The following is a 22,286-nucleotide window of genomic DNA, read 5'->3' on the forward strand; positions in this document are numbered from 1 at the left end:
GGGACTCGGTATGGGCAGGAAGCATCCTCCCGGGTGTTCTTTGCACTCACACCGGCCCTTTGTTCTGAGTCTCAGTTTGACCACTTCCTAAAGTGGGAGAGAGTTTCATGCTCCTGTTCCTAGCCTGGGCTGTCCCACCAGAAGCTCAGGGACAAGACACCTTCAGCCCCAGAGCAGGCTCTGCCTGGCAGGGATGGAGAGAGAGAGGCTCTTGGAGTGTTCCCAGGATCACCTGTGAGAGCAGGGGCTGCTGCCTCTCTAACCAGAGCCCAGCTTTCCTCTCTTTATGTTCCTTCTCGGGTTCTAGACTGGGGTCCAGGGCAGTTCCCCCCCCCCCCAGCCTCAGTCTCCCTTCGTGAGGATGATGAAGCTGCTGGCAAGCAGCTCTGGTACCCGGGGTACTGGAGCATGTCACTCCCGCCCAAGCGGCTATAGCCATGCCGTTCCTGGCACCGAGGGAGCAGTGATAACAAAGAGTGGATTTTGCTTTAGGCCTCCTTCCAAACAGCTTTTTTTTTTTTTTGTGGTGGATTCCATGCGCAGTTCTGTCTCACAGCCCCACAGCTCAGGAAATGAGGTGATCATCAGGGCAAGAAAGGAAGGGGAGGGGGATGCGGGCTATTGGGCAATTGGGCTGCACAAACACAGGAGGTCAAAGATTGCACCCAGCCAGCCCGCTCCGGACATAAAGGGGAGCGGGTCACAGAGAAGCGGTGCAGAAGCGGGTTGGTCTGTGTTCCCCGCTCCTCGCCACACACACCGGGAGGATGAGGTCCGCCGTGGGCGCCCTGCTGGCCTGTGCTGCCTTGGGTGAGTGTGGGCTGGGAAGGACTGTAGATTACTGCCTGCACGCCAAAGACTGAGCCTGCCTTTTGCTTCTCCCTGCCACATCTCCATCCTTCGATAATGTAGGAATAACCTTGACTCAGTCGTCTGGGGCCCGGATTCCTTTTCTTATGCACCATGTGCGGTCTCCCCTATGTCCAGTAATCTGCAGACATGGTCTATGATAAGGTAGAAAACTTTTAACCAGTTTACCTAGGTATTACCCTGGGCCGTCTAGTGTAGTCCAAACAGCTTGGTGGACAGTCAAGACTTCTGGGATCTAACTGTGCTATCCGTTCACTGTCTGACGTCCCTTGGATGCCTTTGGCGCTGGTGGCTCAGACTATGGTGTGGGATTCGAAGCCAGAAATCTTGAGTTCAAATCTTGCCTGTACTTCTCCTGTGCCAGGTGTAGTTACGGCACCTGCCTCGGAGGGTCAGGTGAGGGTGAAGTCACAAGATCCTGCTGATTCCTCTCCAGATGGGGTCTCGTTGGACTGTTGGAACCTTCTAGTCTGAGCTATTTGCCTTCCTTGAACACTGTCAACATGGGAGAGGCTCCCATGCTTGTCAACTCAGGGCACCTCATGTGCACAGTGGCCCATGACGAGGGACAAAATTTACAATTTAGATTAAGTAGTTTGAAGCGCTAGGGAGGTGGTTTAGGGAAAGTCTGCTATTTGGTTTCCCCCTGGCCGGCGTGGAATAAAGGGAAGGACTTGGGGCAGCCAGTCTCCCTGTTGTCCTTCCCTATCCATCCTCACCTCGCACACCTGACCCCATCCTTTGTGCACTGTGGACCTGGTTGAGTCAGTAAATCAGCCCTGCTGAGTTGTTCCATAGGGAACAGATGTGATGAAAGCCAGGCCTGACTGCCAAATCTCATGGATGGTATCTCTCCATCACACGGATTTTAACAGTGACACAGTTGGGAAGGTGGTTCAGTTGGGGAGATGCTTGCCACGTAAGCATGAGGACCTCAATTCAGAACCTTAGCACCCATGGGAAAAGCTGGGAACCTTAGCACACTGGGGAAACAGAGACGGGAAGATCCCAGGGACTTAGGGCCAGCCAATCTAGTGGAATTAGCAAGGCTCAGATTCGGTGAGAGATCCTGTCTCAAAAACATCAGGCAGCGAGTAATAGCAGAAGACACCCCATATTGCCCTTTGGCTTCCATGTGTTCCTATCTGCACATGTGTGCGCACACACCATACACACACACACCACACACACACTCGCACATACATACACCATTTTTAGATGCATGGGCACACAAATAATGATGCACAGGATTGTCTTTAGCTATTTCTCCAAATGGAGACCAAAGTGGGGTAAAGCATTGAGGGAAGGTTTGGTAGAAGCAGAAGCCGTTGAGTAGAAGGGAGTTCCTAGCTATTTCTAGGCAGAAGGTAGTTGAAAAGTATCACGGGGGAATTCACAATCTAACTGCAGCCCAGAGAGAGGCAAAGCGCAGAAGATGGTTATCTTCCTCTGTGGTCTGGCCAGCAGACCTGGACCGCTAACAAACACGGTGAGCTTGGACAATCACGCCTCACTTCCGGAGTGCAGCTCTCTCGTTTCTGAAAGCTGGCATTCCTTCCCCCGGATCCTCGGAGTTGGAGCACAGAGCCTTGGGTCAAGGTGACGGAGAATGGTGCTCACATTCTGGGGCCATGATGGCGAGGCAAGGGTTTGGGAGAATTGTGGGCTGTCATCCTCAGCTCTCCCAGAATCCCTCCAAGCAGCCCAGGGGTAGGTGGGAAGAGGAGAGGCCACTGGGATGAGCCACCTTCTCTGTGCCCAGCATCAGAAAGCAGCAGAGCCCTGTGCTCTGTCATGACCGCCAGCAGGAGTGGGATGAGGGTGCGACAAAGTGGCGCTTTCTCTCCCCTGGCACAGGAAGTGGGTCCCTTATGCCTCTCCCTTCTCTCCTGCAGGACTGTGTCTGGCTGTCCCCGACAAAACTGTAAAATGGTGCGCAATATCAGAGCATGAGAACACCAAGTGCATCAGTTTCCGTGACCACATGAAAAACGTCCTGCCGGCCGATGGTCCCCAGCTTGCCTGTGTGAAGAAAACCTCCTACACTGACTGCATCAAGGCCATTGCAGTAAGTCCTGCTGCCTCACACGGGAGAAAGGCTGAAGGGGTTGTTTGCTTTAGTCATCGGAGAACATGGAGGGCAGGTAGGAGGCTGAGGTGGGAGGCAGGCCACCCCTTGCTGCCCTTCACATCACATCAGAAATGGACATAGAAGAAGCCGTGGTTACTGTCCATAGGAAGGGGGCAGTGCGCCCTGAGAGGTAACTGCTTAGAGGCACTTAAGTCCTATGAACTTGGGGTGGGGGAACAGGCGTCAAAAGTTATTGTCTAACTCTGCTGGGAAGTTCTCTTTCTCTCTCTTCCTCCCTCCCCTTTTCTCTTCCCTCCCTCTGTCTCTGTCTATCTCTGTCCATCTCTTTCTCTCTAGTGTATGTGTGTTTCTAGGGATTGAGCCCAGGGTTTGGGGAATGCTAGGCACACACTCTGACACTGCATTACATCCCCCCACTATATAGGTTCTAGACGCGTCTTTGGAAACATGAGTGGATGTAGGGGGCAAGAATTAAGAGTGGTGACTGCAGGTGACCGTGGATCCCTTTGCTTTCCTCTCTTCCCTCCTTCAGCTCTTGTACATCCGGGCTTGTCAGTCCCTCTTCTAGCCAGGGAGCTGCAGGGTTGGTTACCTTTCCCCTCGAGGTGTCCACAGCCTAGTAAGGAGAGGAGAGAGGATTGTGAGTGAGAGAACTATTAATGTGGACAAAAGGGAAGAAAAGTTCCAGCAGGGACGCACGGAGAAAACGTGTCGGCCCCTGTTGTCAGCATCAGTGTCATTGAGAAGGAAGCCATGAGGCTAAAGTTCAACTGATGACCCAGGGTAGGGCTTCCTGCTAAGAGCCATGGTGCACACCAGGAATGAACAACACACTCAAAGGCAGCGCCAAGCTAGTGTGAGCTGTATGCAGGAAACCAGAGAAACCCAGCCTGCTCTTTGGGGGAACAAGATTTGTAATTGTGAGTACTGCCAGCAGGGGGAGTACTGGGCTCCATTCCAGTGTCCGGTAGATTGGACGCTTTATTAAGGGAGGGGAGTGCAGGAACTCAAGAGTTAGGGGAATGAGTGGATGAAGATTGCTCACAGTGAACCCCGTGAACCTGGTGAGGCTAGCAGTGTTGGCTGACTGGCAGTTAGATATTTAGGGTTCCATTCCACATAGAGGTGGGGAGGCAGATGCCATGTTCTTCCTGATAGATATCTATCGAAGGAGGTGTGTGTATCTGTAACACTTCTGAGCTGCAACAAATACACAGTTACACCCAGAAGTCTTATTTTTGCCATAGAAAGGGAGAGGAAAGCCTGTCATTTATTGTTCTCCCAAAGAGAGAGGACATTTTTCATGAAGGTGTCATGCGGAAGGAGCTCCCGCAGCACAAGTAGACAATTATATCAGAAATGAGGGTGTGAGGGAGACCCTGAACGTTGAATCCTCCTGCCTGTGTCTACCAAACTCTGGGATAACAGGTGTGTGTGACCACGGCATGCTAGCCCCTACTGTTTCGCGGGCCCAGGACTGCAGGGGAACGCAATGAGTCCCGAGTCAGTGGAGAGCCAAGTGCCTTCAAGGATTTCATCTTTCTCGGAGGCAACTCCACAATAGCGCCCACAGAGGAGCTGACAGGAACGCTCAGAACACAAGGGTCTCTGATGAAAAACCTTTCTGGGTGGCTGAGCATGGAAAGAGATATAAAGGCCACCTAGAGGTCCCTGAGTGCTCTATACAACCATGTCAGAACCTATAGTACAGTGGCTAGGCCCGCCTCTGGAGGGGGAGGGACCCTTTCCCCAATCAAGCCTGCCAGGCCAAGCCTCTACAATTGCTGAAAGTAAATCCGCATTAGGGTATTTTTGGTTAGGCGCTGGACAGACACATCATCGGGAAAAGAGAAAAAAACTCCGTTCTTTTCTCTATGCAGAGCAAATGTGAACGATAGCGAAGGGGTCTTTTGACAGAAATGGAATCAACGCATGCTAGCAGGGTTGGATGTGTTGTTAGAGTTGGGGTTTTCTGGCCCTAGATGCATGGGCCATCACTGTCCCTCCCCATCTGCTATGGCTTAGGGAGGCCTTCTTTGGAAGCAAGGGCTTCATTGAGGATTATTCTCTCTTAGGGAAGTGAAGCAGATGCCATAACCTTGGATGCCGGTTGGGTGTATGAGGCAGGCCTGTCGCCCAACAACCTGAAACCTGTGGTAGCGGAGGTCTATGGGACACCTGAAAGTAAGTTCTCCCAAAGGATCAAGGAGCGGTGTTGCGGCTTTGTCTCCTAGGAGACATTAACGCTCATTTCGTAGGCAGGTATTAGATATTAAACACTAGCAAGCATTCTCTTCGGGGAGTCAGTGAGGAATGAGAAGATCTTCTAGTCCTCCAGGCACAGATGAAAGCATCTGGGGACTCTGGGCTGGTTGAAGGCCAGTATGGACTTTCTGAGTCAGGCATCCTCACTGGACAGAGAGCAGCCTGGGGTCCAGCTTGGTCTTCATTGGATCTGGTGATGTGTCCAAGCTGGAGCGTCGGGTGCCATGGACATAGGAGAACCCATCCAATGGCACACAGTGAGAGCCCAACAGTCCAAGGAGTCTTCTGAGATCACTCTGACTGTCCCTTGTCACCAGAGGATGTAAAACACTTTGAGGGAGGCAGCGAATGTGAGCCCCTGTTGTTACAGTTCCATGTTCCCGGTGGCTTTGGGTTGGTGGGCAAGAGCAGAGTAAACGGAGCATCCTTGACCCTTGTGCAGGTGCTTCTCGACCCTGTGTTTTCCTGAGATGATGTTACAAAGGTTCCCTCAGCTTTTAAGCCAACAGAGGTTCCTCTGACTTCTTACAAGCCAACTACACCTAGGTTACCCTGGGTCTCTCTTCCCTCGATCAGAGCCAAGCCCTGATGAGCAGTGCTTCCCTGTGCTATGTCAAAGTACTCCATTCACACTGTCCCCTTTCAGAGCCACAAACCTCCTACTTGGCTGTGGCCGTGGTGAAGAAGGGTTCTGGCTTCCAGTTGGACGAGCTCCAAGGCAAGAAGTCCTGCCACACTGGCTTGGGCAGGTCTGCAGGATGGAACATCCCCGTCGGCTTACTTTTCTGTAAATTTCCGGAGCCTCGCAGTCCCATTGAGAAGGGTAAGCTGTCATCTCTCTTCCTGGATATCCTGCTAAGGTCACGCAGTCATGATTAGGCAGGTAGACTGAAACGTCTAGAGTGGCAGGTCCGTGGTACCAGCTGTCGACGGGAATGGCAGCTGGGCCCTTTTTGTCGTTGTGAGCTCCCAATACCCCAGCAGAGGCTGTCCTGAGGAGGAAAGGAAAGGGCAGAGGGGTTCGCAAAGGATTTCCATTTTCACAGCAGCTGCGCCTGCTCCCCACCCCCAGTTCCTGTCTGGAGACGTGATTCACTCTGCTAAAGGGTGCTTTGGTGCCACCTGCTGGGCATGAGGTTGTTCCGCACCTCTCTAGGCTGTTCTACCTCCCCGAAAGGCGCCCTCTGTCGGAAAGATCTGGGAAGAGAGTGGTTGAACAAAGGTCGAGAGCTAGCCTTGGCTAGCAGGAAATACGGACTGGTGTACCTCGGAGGGTACCTGCAGGGCAGAGGTTTACCTGTGCCTGCTTAGAAACCCTGCTCAGAGCGTGCAAGGCGGAGCCAGGAGTGTGCTTGCTGGCTTCATCGCTTCTCTGAATCGCCTTAGGAGCCCAGGCAGGGAGGCATTAATGGCATTGTGCTTACGCATTGTTATCCACTTCTTTGTATCGAGCAGCTGTGGCCAGTTTCTTCTCGGGCAGCTGTGTCCCCTGTGCAGATTCGGCATCCTTCCCCAAACTGTGTCAACTGTGCCCAGGCTGTGGCTGCTCCTCTCTCCAACCGTACTATGGCTATGCAGGCGCCTTCAAGTGAGTTGAATTGGCCTCTCTGATGACCAGTGCTGAAAGTCCTCAAATGGGGGTTCTTTGCTGACCTAAAGCAGATCCTAACCTGCCTAAAGTCACATCTAGAGAGCTTAAACTTCTCCCAAGGAGGCAGGGGTACAACCTGGAACTCTCAAGGCCAGCCTAGAGACATTCCCTTTCATCTGTTGTGATAGCTCAAGCCCTGTTCTAGAAGTCCTCTCCTCTCTCTCTCCTCGGAGCTCTTGCATCTGGCTTGTGTCTCCTCTCATCGAGCTGGCCAGCATCTGAAGGGACTAACGCACCCCTTGTGCCTGGGGATGTGACAGAACCTCTGTCCCTATGACAGAAGTGAACCACGCTTAATGTACTGGGCACTCCCCTGTCCCCAACCCAACAGTACATTTGGCCTTTTTAAATTTTTTTACATATAATATATTTTGATCATATTATTTCCCTTCCCACAACTCCTCCTAGATCATACACACACACACACACCACCACCACTACCACCACCACCACCACCAACAACAACAAAGGTCAAAACAAAACAAACAAAAACCAAATCAAACAAAAAGCACATGGGTAAAAATACAAAACAAAGCTTGGAGTCTGTTTCGCATTGGCCAACTATTCCTGAGACATGGGGCCTGCCCTGAAGAAAACTGATCTTCCAAGAAAGCAGCAGTTGCAAGTAGCTTCTTGGTTAGGAGGGGGACTTCTTGGCTGGTTTCCTGCTCTCTCTTTTTATCTCGCTTATACCCTGAAGTTCACATAGCCAGAGTAGAAATACCATCATCTTCTGCACTACGGATTTGAAGCTTTTTTACACTAAAAGGTTTTCACCTTCTTTTTGCCAGTTTGGGGTAGAAATGGAGGGGCATTTGTCCCGTGTGAGCTCATCCCCCCTCTCAGCCATATTCCAAATGTCAGCAGATCACCAGAGTCTTTGTTCCTGTGCTTCTTTCCCACAGGTGTCTGAAAGATGGAGGTGGGGATGTGGCCTTTGTCAAGCACACGACCATATTTGGTAAGTGATGGGAAAAGCCTGGGAGGTTTACTCCCCTCTTTTGCGGTCAGTAGGTGAGCGCGAGCTTGCATGGTTTCTCTACCATTGCTTGAATTTCTCCATGGGTAGAGACAGGTGCTTTTGGGGTCTCCACCTAGATTATGGGCCCCTTTCTACCACTCAAATCACACAATGGCTCTTCTTCTAGGGAAGAGTTGCCATAGCTAAGGTTTGGAGATTGGTCTGGCTGACGCTGGCCTGTCAGCCATCTTGCTGAACTCAGACTCATGGGATGGAGGGTGCCATTGCTTCCCTAGGCCCCCCAAACCTCCATGCCTTCATCCTGTTTCGGGCTCATCTTCCCGCCTGTTCCTCGGCCCTCAGAGATCCCTCCAGGTCCTTCAACTCCTGCTTTCTCTGATAAGAGGACTGCAAAGGCGGGAGGGACTCACCTGAACTTTCCCTCCTCAGAGGTTCTGCCACAGAAGTCTGACAGGGACCAATATGAGCTGCTCTGCCCCGACAACACCCGCAAGCCAGTGGATCAATTTGAGGAGTGCTACCTGGCCCGCGTCCCTTCCCACGCTGTTGTGGCTCGAGCTGTGGACGGCAAGGAGGACTTGATCTGGGAGATCCTCAAAGTGGCCCAGGTATCCGCCCCCCCCCCATTCTCTCCCCTACTTACAACTCCATGGTCAGATCTTCTTGACATCTAGACATACTAGAACAGTCCTTGTGTATGTTCAGGAAACAGTGGGGACCGTGCTATGTGTTACAACCTCTTCCACATCCCCAGCTGGGACGCCTTGTAGGGTAGCAGGGGCCTCCTCTGGTATCAATATCCACCACGAAGATGGACACTAAAAAACAAATCCTGTACTAGCTCAGAATTGAGTATAATAAAGGGTCATTTATTTAGGGGTTAGACTCACAGATCACAGTCCTCTGCTCGAGCGGGAAACAGCAACCGAATCTAGCAGCTAGAAGACGGGAGCAAATACACACTTTACATCGGCAATTATAGGATAAAAGGCCATGTCCAAGTGGGAGGGTAACTTAAAGGCTACTGGCTGAAGGATTTCCTACAGCACACCGCCTTTTGACCAGTGACACATTTTCTATCTAAGGTAGGCCCTTAAGGCCCAGAGAAAATCTCAAAAGGCTCTCCTGAAACCCAGAAGGAAAGAGCATCGCTCTTTATCTCCCCACTCCTTGACACACTCACACACACACTCACACTCACACACACACACTCACACACACACGCACACACTCACACACACACACACTCACACACACAAACTCACACACACACTCACACACACACACACACTCACACACACACTCACACACACACACACACACACGCACGCACGCACGCACGCACGCGCACACATCCTGACTGTAGAGGCACTGACCTCCCCCTGCCAGTTCTGTGTCTCTTGGCTGGGGTTGGTTAAGACAACTGCCTCTGGTCCAGCCTACTTATCTGTCCATCAAGAATGTAAGGGGCAACCATCCAGTACCAGCCTCCGCACTAGGCTCAGTTCTTGTTCTCAGCTAGCTCTCGGCCACTCCGGAAGACAGGCTCAGAAGCACAGGGAAGGAGACCGTGGGATGGTTCTTCCAAAGCACTGGATGACGAAGGTGCTGGGTGGTGGAGAGTATGCCTGAATGTCTTCTTTCCTAGGACCTCCAACTTCCCCGTGGTTTTAAATCAGTTTCCTGGAGTTTTCCCTTGTTCTCTTCAGTCCTTCTACTTACCCTCCCTAATCCCTGTTGCTGTTTGCTGCTCTGTCTTTTTCCGGAAACAGGAAAATTTTGGCAAAGGCCAATCCAAAGACTTCCAACTGTTCGACTCTCCTCTTGAGAAAGACCTGCTGTTTAAGAACTCTGCCATTGGGCTGTTGAAGATCCCCTCGAGAATGGACTACAGGCTGTACCTCGGCCACAACTATGTCACCGCCATTCGGAATGTCCGGGAAGGAGAGTGTAAGTACTCAGGAAAAGCCGGGTGCCCCCGAGGAATGCGGGGAGCTAGGCAAGGTCAAGAAAGCAGCCATAGTCTTTCTGGGGACTGTCAGCCTCTCCTGATGTTCCTATTTCTGTCTCTTGTTTGTGAGCCCAGGGCTGGAGAGATGCTGGGTAGCATCCACTATGAGAGGGCCTGGAGATCACCTAGGGCTTTAAAGGCTGTTCACATTTTAAATGACCTGGGTTGGTACTAGTATCATTTCCTCTGCATAACTCAGGGTATTCCCATGCCCTTTATGAAGCCAATTAGACTATTACAAAGTAAATAACTCGAAGTTTCTGCAGATTGCACCTCTCTTGTCAATACTGTAGTCAACCCAAGCCTAAGGAAGCTTTAGGTCTAGGGAGGTTGATCTCGCCCCGAGTTTTACTGGGGCGCTGGAAGTCTGCCTGGCAATTTATTCATGCCGTGGATATCTGTTGAATATCTAGCCACACACTCTGCTAGATGCTGGACTTAAAAACGCGTATGAGATTCTGTTGTCCTGGAACTTTCAGGCCAGGGGGAGGACAAATGTTTGAGAGATGGTCACACTACTGGACAACTAATCACAAAGTGGGAAAATGGAAAATAGCAACAGCAGTAAAATAGTGAGTGAGGTCCTACAGGAGTGAGAAGCAAAGTCAAACAGACCTTCCTGGCCAAGGGTTGAGCCCCTGAGAGGGAGTGATCTGGGGGCCAAGCCTAAAAGATGGGCATGTGTCCATTTATCTGTCTGTCTGTCTTTCTAGTTATCTATCTTTTTGCTGGACATATATTATAATGACTCCATGATAGCACTGCTTAAGTGGGAGGGTGCCCTGGTGAATGGCACAGTGTGTCTCTTTCTCTAGCAGAATTTACATTTCCCCCATGTGGAAACCTATGGCAAACCATGAACGCAGAAATAAGTGATTAGTTAAAAGTGCTGTTTGAAAGAGAAGGGAGGGGGCTGGAGAGACGGCTCAGAGGTTAAGAACATTGCCTGCTCTTCCAAAGGTCCTGAGTTCAATTCCCAGAAACCACATGGTGCCCTCTTCTGGCCTACAGGCATACACACAGACAGAATATTGTATACATAATAAGTAAATAGATATGAAAAGAAAGAAAGAGAAGGAAGAAAGAAAAGCGTTCAGATGTTAGGGTGCCCTGAGGCTAGAGAATCAGCTTTTCAAAAGAAAAGAAAAGGCTGGGGTCTAGAGGTGGCTCAGTGGTCAAAAACAAGTATGGCCTTTGAGAGGACCCTAGAGTGTCTCCCAGTGCCCATATTAGACAGCTCACAACTGCCTGTAATTCCGGCTCCAGAGGCTCTGACACCCTCTCCTAGCCTCTGAGGGTACTGTACATGCACAAACCCACATATAGATACATACATACATACCTAATTAAAACTAAAGACAAATAATCTTACCAAAGAGGAGAAGATGAATTTAAATGAAATGAATTTAAATGAAGCTGAATTTAACCAAAGTTGGCCGACTGTCTCCCGTAGATGATTATGAGTTCCTCGAATGGGATCTGTTTATCTCCTTTGCAGGAAGCAGTCCACAGCATTGACATATCCTAGACAGCGGCTGGGGCTGCCTCTTGCCTGACCTCTGGTTCTTCTTCTTGAACTCCAGGTCCAGAAAGCCCCAGCAGCAACGTGCCAGTGAAGTGGTGTGCCCTGGGTCATCACGAGAGACAGAAGTGTGACGAGTGGAGCGTGAACAGCGGAGGGCAGATCGACTGTGAATCGGCAGAGACCACCGAGGACTGCATCGACAAGATTGTGGTATGGCCCTTCTCCCTGTCCGGGGTGGTGTCCCCAACACTGGCCTGCAAGGTGGCAAGTCCCCTTTTTAGAATCCTTGATTTCATGGTCTGAGCTCAGCTCCCCAGGAGGTGCTAAGCCTTAGAGTGTGTGGGTCTGAAGGGTGCCTCCAGGTTCCTTTGGCGCTTTACATTAGCCCACTCAGAGGGTAATCCCAGCCATGTCCTTTTGAGTGGACTGAGATCATAATTTGCCCTGATGAGTGTGGAAGGCCTCGGTTTTGATCTCGCAGGCAAATACACGTCTGCTTAATTGATCAAAAATCGTGTTCCTTATTTTCCTATAGAGAATCTTCAAAATCCTCAGTCTGAGAAAGAAGAAAATAAGCACCCCTTGTTATCATAGAACTCAGAGAAAACCCTCTTATTGGGATCGTGTTGAATAGGCTGCTTAGCGCCTCTCCCTTCATCATGTCTTAGAAGCCTCTCTTGATTTAGTGTTTCTGTCTTAGAGAATGCGCTGAGGTTCTGCCAGGGCGGCATACCTGGCGAGGGCAAGGAAGCTACGAGCTTTCACAGAGCGCCCCTCCCCACAACCTGGCTATTCTTTAAGTCGAACCTTTCGATGTTCCTCTAGTTGCTACTCTAGCTGCGGCTGATGATGGTGGTAGTATTTGGAGACAGGGTCTCGAGCAGCTGCTGTTGGTCAGTTCCTGGCTGAGGCTGAGCTGCTACACCCACATCATTCTGCTTCTATCTCTGGCGTGTTGGGCTCATGTACCACTATGCCACTACCTAGGCTTAGGGTTGCTCAGGACAAGACCTCGGACCTCGGGTGTGCTCAGCTGGCGCTTGACCAACTGAGCCGAACTGAGCAGTGGTTTCAGTTCGATCTTTGATAACAAACTTGTAAATACATGGAAACAAAGTAATACCTATTGACAACTTGCCACTGTCAACTGATCCTTCTGGAGTTTCTCAGCTCTGCTTCTGAGCCCTTAAAAACAACCCTGTGCTTTCTAAGCTCTCAGCCACAAAGCAAATCTGACTACCAACCCTGCTCCTCTGTTGGCATTTTAAAATATGACAGTATTTAGTGGCATTCCATTTCATTGTTTTGCCTGAGTCGAGGCAAGAAAAATCGAACCAAATTAATGCAAAACCTGCCAACTCAAAAACCTGAGTCTATTTAAAGGGATGCTAACGCCTGGGTGTGCCTGACTGATCACTTGGAGGGGGGGAGTCCAGTGCCAACATCTATAGTTCCCCTGGCTTTATACCTTGTGCTGGGAAGGACTTTCAAGGAGACAGTCTAGAAGGGCAGGTGGCACAGGAAGTAGCAACTCTCCATTTGTTGTGACCTGCTTTCTTTGCAGAATGGAGAAGCTGATGCCATGAGCTTGGATGGAGGATACGCCTACATAGCAGGCCAGTGTGGTCTAGTGCCAGTCATGGCGGAGAACTATGGTGAGTGTGCTGAGTGCCTGCTTCTGTGCTTTCTTCTTTCTGGGCTATGGCGAGGAGAACCACAGCCCAGTTTATCTCTATCTAGCCGTGATAAAGTGCCTCCTGCTGAGACCCTCTGTGGTTGGTTTCTCTTTTTCACTCTTTTTTGCTCTCTGGGGGGCCTGCCACCCAGCTCTCAAATACCGTCTTATATTACTTATGAATGCCCAGCCTTAGCTTGGCTTATTTCTAGCCAGATTTTCATAACTTAAATTATCCCATCTGCCTTTTGCCTTAGGGCTTTTTTTCCTTTTCTTATTTCTGTAACCTTACTCTCACTCTTACTCTGTGGATGGCTGTGTGGTTGGGTGGCTGGTCCTTTCTTTTCTCCCTTGTTGATCTCCCTCTTCCCCATTTTCTCCTCCTATTGATTCTCTGTGCCTGCCAGCCCCACCTATTCTTTCTCCTGCCTTGCTATTGGCCGTTCAGTTCTTTATTAGACCAATCAGGTGTTTTAGACAGGCAAAGTAACACAGCTTCACAGAGTTAAACAAATGCAACATCAAAGAATGTCATATGTCTTTGCACCATTAAAGCAAATGTTCCACAGCATAAACAGATGTAACACATCTTAAAATAATATTCTGCAACACTCCTCCCCAGTCTCTGGGACTCCCTCACCTAGAATCTCCACAACTATCTTAAAGAATGAGGGTGGTGGTACCGTCCGTCATCCCTGCTGTGAGACTTCTGGTATGAAAGGGATCCCACTGCAGAGTCCATGTGGGATGTCTGGAAAGTCTTGCAATGTCCAGAACTCCTGCTTTTCCCACTGCCTGTTGCAGGACAAATACATTCAGTTAACATCCACTGCAGGCTTGGCACACAGTGAACAAGACACTTGAAATGTGGTTTGTGAATGAACCCTAGAGGTCCAGCACCCAGCTGAACTCGCAAAATCTGGAGAGTCTTGCCTTAGTGTCAACCAGTGATGTGTGCAGTTGTATCCACTCTTTTCCTTGTTGGTGGCTTCATGAGATGGGCATGATCTTCCAACCTATAAATAAATGCTTAATGCTGTATTTTCCTTCCTCCAGACAGCTCTGACTGTGGACGACTAGAAAAAGGTGAGTTGAATCTGGCAATTACCTTGGAAGGGAAGTCCTCATTGTTGGGGGAAGTGGTTAGGCAAGTTTATAAGTCAATGGAGAGACACAGTTTCGGGATGCAAAGTGCTGCGTGAGGGTCAGCACCGATCAGGAGGGCTGTGCTTCTGCACTCCCCGTGACTTAGACATGGGGCTTCTCATTTCATATTCTAACATAGGTATTGTCCTCTGTTAGGACTCATGGGAGGATCCAGGGATTCAGAATTTATGAGTGGTTTAGAATCCTGGAAACAAATCTAGGCTCTTCCCATTGATTCCCTCCATTCTGAATTAAAGTCTTCAGAGTTTTAGATGAGAGTTAGCACAGCCAAGGAACCCTACTGGTGTGGTCCTTGCAGGACTGAGTAGAGAGCGTCAAAATACTGATATCTAGGAGTGTGGATTTTTCTGCCCATCCAACCAGGCTGGGCCCAGAAATTAGACTAACCAGACGAGGGCTCTGATTAGGGATAAATCCAAAATGATGCCAAAGAGTGAGCAGGAAGCCTGACCCCAGCGTGACGCTCACGTGACGCGGAGACCCAGTGTGCAGACGCCTTGGGTTGTATTCCACGGAACCACGAGTGTACAATTCTGGCCTTGCCCCGCAACTAAACACAACTTCTGACTTATAGCATATCTAGAAAGAGCTGTTATTATTCCACGGATAACAAGGATTGTTTTTTCGTTGGGGAAAATATTCTGAATAAATTAAAATGAAAACAGGACCACAGGGCTGGAGAGATGTCTCAGAGGTTAAGAGTACTGGCGGCTCTTCCAGAGGTCCTGAGTTCAATTCCCAGAAACCATATGGTGGCTCACAACCATCTGTACTGAGATCTGGCGCCCTCCTCTGGCGTGCGGGCATACATGGAGACAGAATGCTGTATACATAATAAATAAATCTTAAAAAATAAAAAAGAAAACAGGATCACAGGTTGGTGTTCTAGCCCCTATCAGAGGATGTGTTTGTACTGCCAAAAAGGACAACCGATTTGTTCTTGGTGTTTCCATTTTGCATATTAGCTCTGGTATAAAACTATATTCTCCTTATGAGAGAATGTCTGGTCTGATTAACCCCCAGGCATGTTCATTATAAACTCTTAGAGTTACATTTGCTTCCTGGCATCCATTTCTCTGATTTAATGCTTTGGAAAGTAAGTTACAGGTTTCTAACTCAATAACCTTAGCCTTATGCACCCAGGTGAGGATTCTGGGCCAGCCGTTTCTGTAATGATAATGTGTTAGCACTTCTGCTTTTTATTTTCGCATTGTCTGGGCACCCATGTGTATGTGGGCACATGTGTGTGTTTGCGATGCGCCGTGTAGAGGTCACAGGTCAACCTCTAGTGGCTTTTCTCCGAAGTCATCCACTTTGTCTCATGAAATGGGGTCTTTGATTGGCCTGGAGCCCCTTTAGTAAGTAAATCATCTGTCTGTTTTCATACTCCTTTTCCTGAGATTATAGGCACATGGCACATACACACACCACCATGCCTGGCTTTTTTACATGGGTTCTGGGACTGAACTCCAGGCTTCATGCTCTAGGGGCAAGCACTCTACCAGCTGATCCGTCCCCCCCACACCCATTATTTTTAAGTTGATAGATTAAAAACATTTAAAAACTGTACCTGATCACGGGGCACCACGTGATCTTAGTGCTTTGCTTTTGAACTTCTTCCTGCTAGACTGTCCTGTTCTTCACCAGAGTCAGCAGCTGGGGAGTTCCTTTCATGACACAGTGTGCTATTTAGGAGATCCTTGCTGTTTTATGAAGACAGTGGCATCTGCTGGAAGCATATACTCTGGGAGGTCCCAGAGATATTAATAATGATTTTGGTGGCATCTTTCCTGTAGGATATTATGCTGTGGCAGTGGTGAAGGCATCGAACCGTGACATCACCTGGGAGAAGCTGAAAGGCAAGAAGTCCTGCCATACTGCAGTAGACCGAACTGCTGGCTGGAACATCCCCATGGGCCTGCTCTACAGTAGGACCAAGAGCTGCAAGTTTGGTGAGCAGAGCTGGGAAAGGAACTTGGCATTGTAGATCAAAGGGGTCCTGAGAAAGGCTGTGGGATCCAGGTCCGTACAAGTGAAGTCTCATAAAAGCAAACCTCTAGGAAATAGCAGAAAGAACTGGAAGGGCGAAAGAGCCAGGGAATGGAGTGGGCGTGATTTGTCTCAGTTGCACATAGTGGTTTCAGTGAATATACATTTACATATCTTCTGTCCCATGAAGAAGACCAGATGTGGGCATTCCATGGCTGATAAGGTCTTGAAGACTCCTTCCTTTCTCCCGCTCCACAGTTCCCATCATAGCACACCCATGTTCAAAGCTGTCTTATAGTTTCCAGGGCATTCATGGTCCAGGCAGGAATGAGAGCAAATGGAAGCTTATACTTGCTGTGATCCGTGTTTGAAAGGAGCCTTCTGGACATCTGAGCAATTATTTTTGCTATAACTTCCTATTGTGCAGATCTTAGGTGTGTTATCATACACCTGCCTACACATACCTGCCACAAATCAAGCTAGATTTGTGTTACTGAGGAATGAAGTGAAATGGACATTGGGTAGACACTACGTGATCCCCGCTGTGGGGGTTCTATGATATGATTGTTGGGGGGGTCCGGGGTCTCTTACGGTGTTGGCCAAGCTCCCGCTCAGCTCCTAGGAGTCTTCAGTTTTCTCTGTGTCCTCTGAAGATCCCGAGTGGAGTGTGTCTCTACCTCCTAAGTTTCTGAGTAGAAGATCCCAACAGACACATGTTGACAGCGGCTTTGCTTTCTCTTGGCTTCCTGAGTTCTTCTTTCCTAGTGCCTCCAAATTTGGGCAACTCCTTAAAAAATGAGAGAACTATATAAACCTGACTGTGATCCCTGCAGCCCTAGCATATGGAGGCACTGGAAATGAGGACGCATCTCTAAGCTAAGATGCTCCAGTACTTCAGAAACAAAGCCCACCTGGAGCCATGGGCACAAAACACAGGCTCCTGACCTCTGGCCCCTGGACCCTCTGGGACCTCCTGGACTTTCACAGCCATGGATGCAGCCAAAATGCAGGGGAAATTCCCTGTTCTTCTCTTCAGTTTTGAAATGAAAGGGGAAACTCCAACAAACACAACACAAAGCAAAGAAACAAAAACAGTGGTACAACCTCAGAAATTCCATTTCTTCATTCTACAGGCTGGAGATGGTGGTGCTCAAAGCCCCCTACCACCCCCCACCCCCAGCCGGAAGTGGGCGGTTCACGAGATCCTTTCCCATCCTTGATAGGTTTCCTTCAAAGGCCTTCAGTCTGGTGATTCTGGGTTGGTGGGTGGCAGGTTTCAGAGTGAATTATTTAAATCCCTGTCATGTGTTAAGTAAGTCATTAGAACTGACACACGAAGAAACTGACTCTCTCTTGTTCTTGGGTCCAGATGAATATTTCAGTCAAGGCTGTGCTCCTGGATATGAGAAGAATTCCACTCTTTGTGACCTGTGCATGGGCCCAAACAAATGTGCTCCGAACAACAGGGAGGGATATTTTGGCTACACAGGGGCTTTCAGGTGAGTTTTCCAATCCTAACTTATAATGATGCCTTAGTCTTGACCAGATTTCTTTTAGGAAGTGAGATGAGGTCTTATAGTATTGGTCTGTTAAGTGTTGTACATATTAGGATGAGAGATTTCCCCACCAAATGTAGAGATGGCGTGTGAAGGGGCCTCTGGGTCCCCACAGAGCTCTGCCAGTGAGTCTGCCAGGGGATGCTGCTTAGCAGTTCTCGACTGGGGGCAGTTTGCCTCCTGTTGCCTTGGCAATGTCAAGAGATGCTTCTGATGGTGTTGATGTTGGCAGGGGATGCCTCCAGCATTGAAGGGCTGGAAGTAGATAAATCTCTACAGTCAGCGCTAATTAACAAAATCCCAAATGTCACTAACGCCAAAGCAACGCTATCTTTCCATAATCAACAAAATACTGAGCCAGGGGTTTGGCTCAAGCTTTTCCATGCTAACCAAGAACCATACTGATTTTGAAGTAGAGAATAATGAAGAACATGATTTCTAAATTCCTCTCTACCATGATATTTTATAGAATCTCTATCAGTTTTTAAACTTAAATATTAACGTTTGAATTACATATATGTATGTGTGCTGTGTGCAGGCTACCTGTGGGGGCCAGAGGAGGGCGTTAGATCCCACAGAGCTAGAGTTATAGGCGGTTGAGAGCTTCCTGGTGTGGGTGCTAGGAGCAGAGCTCAGGTGCTCTGCAAGAGTCACTTAACTGGCCGGGCGGTGGTGGCACACACCTTTAATCCCAGCACTCGGGAGGCAGAGGCAGGCGGATCTCTGTGAGTTCGAGACCAGCCTGGTCTACAGAGCTAGTTCCAGGACAGGCTCCAAAGCTACAGAGAAACCCTGTCTCAAAAAAAAAAAGAGTCACTTAACTGCCCAGCCACACCTTCTGTTATGTGGTCACTCAGGAATCCATGTTTGATGCTATTACCGTTGAGCCTCCCAATAACAGAATGAAGAGTAAAATGCCATTACGAACAAATCGTGAGAGGAAGTGTGCACCATACCACACACACTTCTGATCATACCAAAGAGGATAAGCGGGACGTAGGGAGATGTAGAATGCAATGCACCCCCTTTGACCTTTTCCTTGTCCTTTTTGCTAGTGGTAGCATGTTTGAGGACTACAGGTCAAAGGAAAAGCTCAAACTTTGCTTATAGAAACATATTTAAAGGGTTTCATTTTCCAAAATGTCTTATAAAACTCAGATATGACATGGAATTATCAAACTAACAGACTCTTAAAGAAAACACAGTCAGTTTAGGGCACAGTAGTCCCTTCACCTTTTCAGTGACTGTCCACAGGACTTTGGAAGAACTGCGGGAAGAGGCAGATGCTTTTTCTTGATTCAAGAGGGGGAAAGGACAGGGTCCACTGTTTAAGAGTCTGATTTACTTGGATCAGCGCGTAGTTACTGAAGCACATGCTAGTTCAACACCTGCATGTGTCCGCTTTCAAGGGGCTGCAGTAAACATGGTGGAATCACACACAACAGGGTTAATGTTGTGGGTATTTGTGTCTGGGAACTTCTGGGAGCTGTCTTGCGGCTCAGAACTCTCTGTTCTCCATCTGAAACACCCTTCTCAGATGTGGATATGGGCCTTGCTAGAGTCAAGGGCGTATGCATCAGGTTTGCTATATTTTCTGTGTTTCTCAAATGAAAAAAAGAAAGAATGAGAGAAAGAGAGGGATAGAGAGAAGAAGAGGGGGATAAAGGAAGGAAAAAAGAAAACCAAACAACCCAAAACAGACCTCCCCTGCATGCTCCCTGGATGTTAAAATTATTTTTTAAATGAAGTATGGATACCACAGATTGAAATTTACAGTCTCTCAAAAATGTTACACAGGCATTTGGGGCTTCAAAAATCTGAAGGGATGGAGTTTCTCATCCATATTTCAGATAACGGGGAGTTATGGGGGGTTATCATTAGAAAACTGATTCGCTGTTCCCTACGTTCGTGCTGGGGAAAGGAGTGTACTAAAAATATGATGTAGAGGGTGGGAGATGGCTAAGTGGGTAAATGTCTACCACACATATATGAGGATCTAAGGTTGCATGCCTAAAATCCACAGAAAAGGCACCAGCGTGTGTGTCTCAGTGCTTGTGGGTGTGGGATGGAGAAAAAAAAGGCAGGTGGATCTCTGGAGCTCACTAACCAGCCAGTTTAGTCAACAGAGGAGCTCCAGGTTCAGTGAGAGACCATGCCTCAAGATATAGACAGTGGTCAAGGAAGATACCCAACGCTGACTTCCAAATTCTGCACATGTGTACATACGTGTACAGGTATGCACACCCACATGAATGTGCAAATACTCTCCCCACCGCATACACAAAGAATAAGGAAAAAATTATGTAGTGTGTGGAGCTGAGTTTGCGGAACTGCATAGCAACTTGGAGGCTTTTGCTTTCCTTATTATGCATGTTGTTTAGTGATAGAATGGTCCTAAGCCATGCTGGCATCAGGTGGCCAACCTGGGTCTGTACGATGCCTCTGAATGACATGTATCAATCTGACCTCCTGTCTTTTTTCTCCCCCATATCTGGACCTGTTCAGGTGTCTTGTTGAGAAGGGAGATGTAGCCTTTGTGAAACACCAGACTGTCATGCAAAATACTGAAGGTATGTGTGCTCCCTCTCCTCTTCCCTACGGAATCTGGGTCCCTGCGATTTGCTGGGGTTCTTTCTTGCCACCAGAGGGTTAACCTGATCTTGTTCTTTGTCACCTTAGATTTCTTTTGTGCTTTTCTAAGAAAGTCTCTGATTTTTAGGCCTTGACTCTCCACTTTTTCTTTTTTTAAAAAAAATTTATTTATTAATTAAAGATTTCTGCCTCCTCCCCGCCACCGCCTCCCATTTCCCTCCCCCTCCCCCGGTCAAGTCCCCCTTCCTCATCAGCTCAAAAAGCAATCAGGGTTCCCTGACATGTGTGAAGTCCAAGGACCACCCACCTCCATCCAGGTCTAGTAAGGTGAGCATCCAAACTGCCTAGGCTCCCCCAAAGCCAGTACGTGCAGTAGGATCAAAAACCCATTGCCATTGTTCTTGAGTTCTCAGTAGTCCTCATTGTCCGCTATGTTCAGCAAGTCCGGTTTTATCCCATGCTTTTTCAGACCCAGGCCAGCTGGCCTTAGTGGGTTCCCGATAAAACATCCCCATTGTCTCAGTGTGTGGGTGCACCCCTCGCGGTCCTGAGTTCCTTGCTCATGCTCTCTCTCCTGCTCCTGATTTGGACCTTGAGATTTCAGTCCGGTGCTCCAATGGACTCTCCACTTTTTCATAAAGACTCCAAAGTCTATAGCCTCCTGGCTATAGTTTATCTAAGAGACCTGACCTTTCACCTCCTTCAGCACCTCTGATTTCCAAGCTTCTATTTTTATGCAGAGAATGCTGGCATTGAAAACCCCATTGCACACATGCACACCCTTCATAGTTCTCTTCTCATAGCTCCAGACTTTAGGTAGAGAACATTGTTATAATTCCCTGCCAGTGTCTCCCCTTGTCCCTCCATATAACACAACAGTACTTGGGAATCAAGGCCTTGCTTATGCTTAAGCAAGACTTTACCACTCAGGGTGGTGGAAGCAATTTGGTTATATTAGAATTAAGCCGAATTTACTGTTCCACATCTACATGAGCCCATTCACATTCAATAGAACTTATCATTCCTGTAGTAGCCAACAAAATTAAAAACACTCCACATATCTATAAATGGAAGGATGGCTTAAAAACACAGTTCTATGCCACACCATAGAATGAGGTCCAGTTATTTGAAAGAATGACCTCGGTTTCCATAATGGTAGAAAAAAAAGTAAAGTATATAAGTAGCTGAGAAAGAACTACAGAAGTTTATTTATGTTAAGATTGAATGCTTAGAAAACTAACTATAAGCTTGTAACATTGTGTAGACCCATATATAGGTAAATGAGTATAAGAGGCATAGATGGAGCCAGGCAGCACGCCTTTAATCCTAGCACACAGGAGGCAGAAGCCAGCAGATCTCTGTGAGTTCAAGGCCAGTGTGGTCTACAGACTGAGTTCCAGGACAGACAAGGCTACACAGAGAAACCTGTCTCAAAAAACAAAACAAAACAACAACAACAACAACAAAAAACCAGCCATAGATAGAAACACAGATTGTGAAATTGAGATTTTAAGGATTGGAGTCAAAGGAACCGGTGGGATTTGGGGAATGCAGAAGGGAGGTTTCAGTTCGTAAGTAGACACATTTACAAATACCCTCACCCTGGTCTCACGTAGTAGTTATTCAGTTATGGAATGATTCTTGAGAGAGCAATGAATGAGATGAGAAAGGTTGCAATTCTGCTTTATGGGAGAGAGATGAAAACTGGCTAAATAAAATGCCAGGAGGAGCTATGGAAAGCCTCAGGTCGGGCAAAGGCGTTTAAATTGACTGACTGATTAATTAAGTTTTGCAAAGAGAATACAGAAAAGATAAGGCAAGCAAGCAGCTGAGACAGGACGTTTTCACCTGGGACCAGCATAAAGTCAAACTGAAAATGTTGATCTTTCTTTCTTTCTTTCTTTCTTTCTT

At 48.3% G+C, this 22,286-nt stretch overlaps 1 protein-coding gene across 1 annotated transcript in view; it reads left to right on the top strand.

The window, feature by feature from the left end:
* Nucleotides 1-606: 606 nt before the first annotated feature.
* The window catches only part of LOC142845663 (serotransferrin-like), a 45,846-nt gene continuing 24,166 nt past the window's right edge, over nt 607-22,286 (top strand). Inside the window, 14 exon segments of the mRNA XM_075964835.1 lie at nt 607-810; nt 2,766-2,938; nt 5,038-5,146; nt 5,874-6,050; nt 6,683-6,815; nt 7,784-7,839; nt 8,290-8,468; nt 9,633-9,810; nt 11,455-11,606; nt 12,961-13,051; nt 14,128-14,157; nt 16,035-16,190; nt 17,597-17,726; nt 20,289-20,353. Coding sequence (XP_075820950.1) covers nt 768-810; nt 2,766-2,938; nt 5,038-5,146; nt 5,874-6,050; nt 6,683-6,815; nt 7,784-7,839; nt 8,290-8,468; nt 9,633-9,810; nt 11,455-11,606; nt 12,961-13,051; nt 14,128-14,157; nt 16,035-16,190; nt 17,597-17,726; nt 20,289-20,353 — 1,672 coding nt within the window. The 5' untranslated portion in view covers nt 607-767.

Source organism: Microtus pennsylvanicus, chromosome 3 (genome assembly GCF_037038515.1).
Source record: "Microtus pennsylvanicus isolate mMicPen1 chromosome 3, mMicPen1.hap1, whole genome shotgun sequence".
Taxonomy (NCBI): domain Eukaryota; kingdom Metazoa; phylum Chordata; class Mammalia; order Rodentia; family Cricetidae; genus Microtus; species Microtus pennsylvanicus.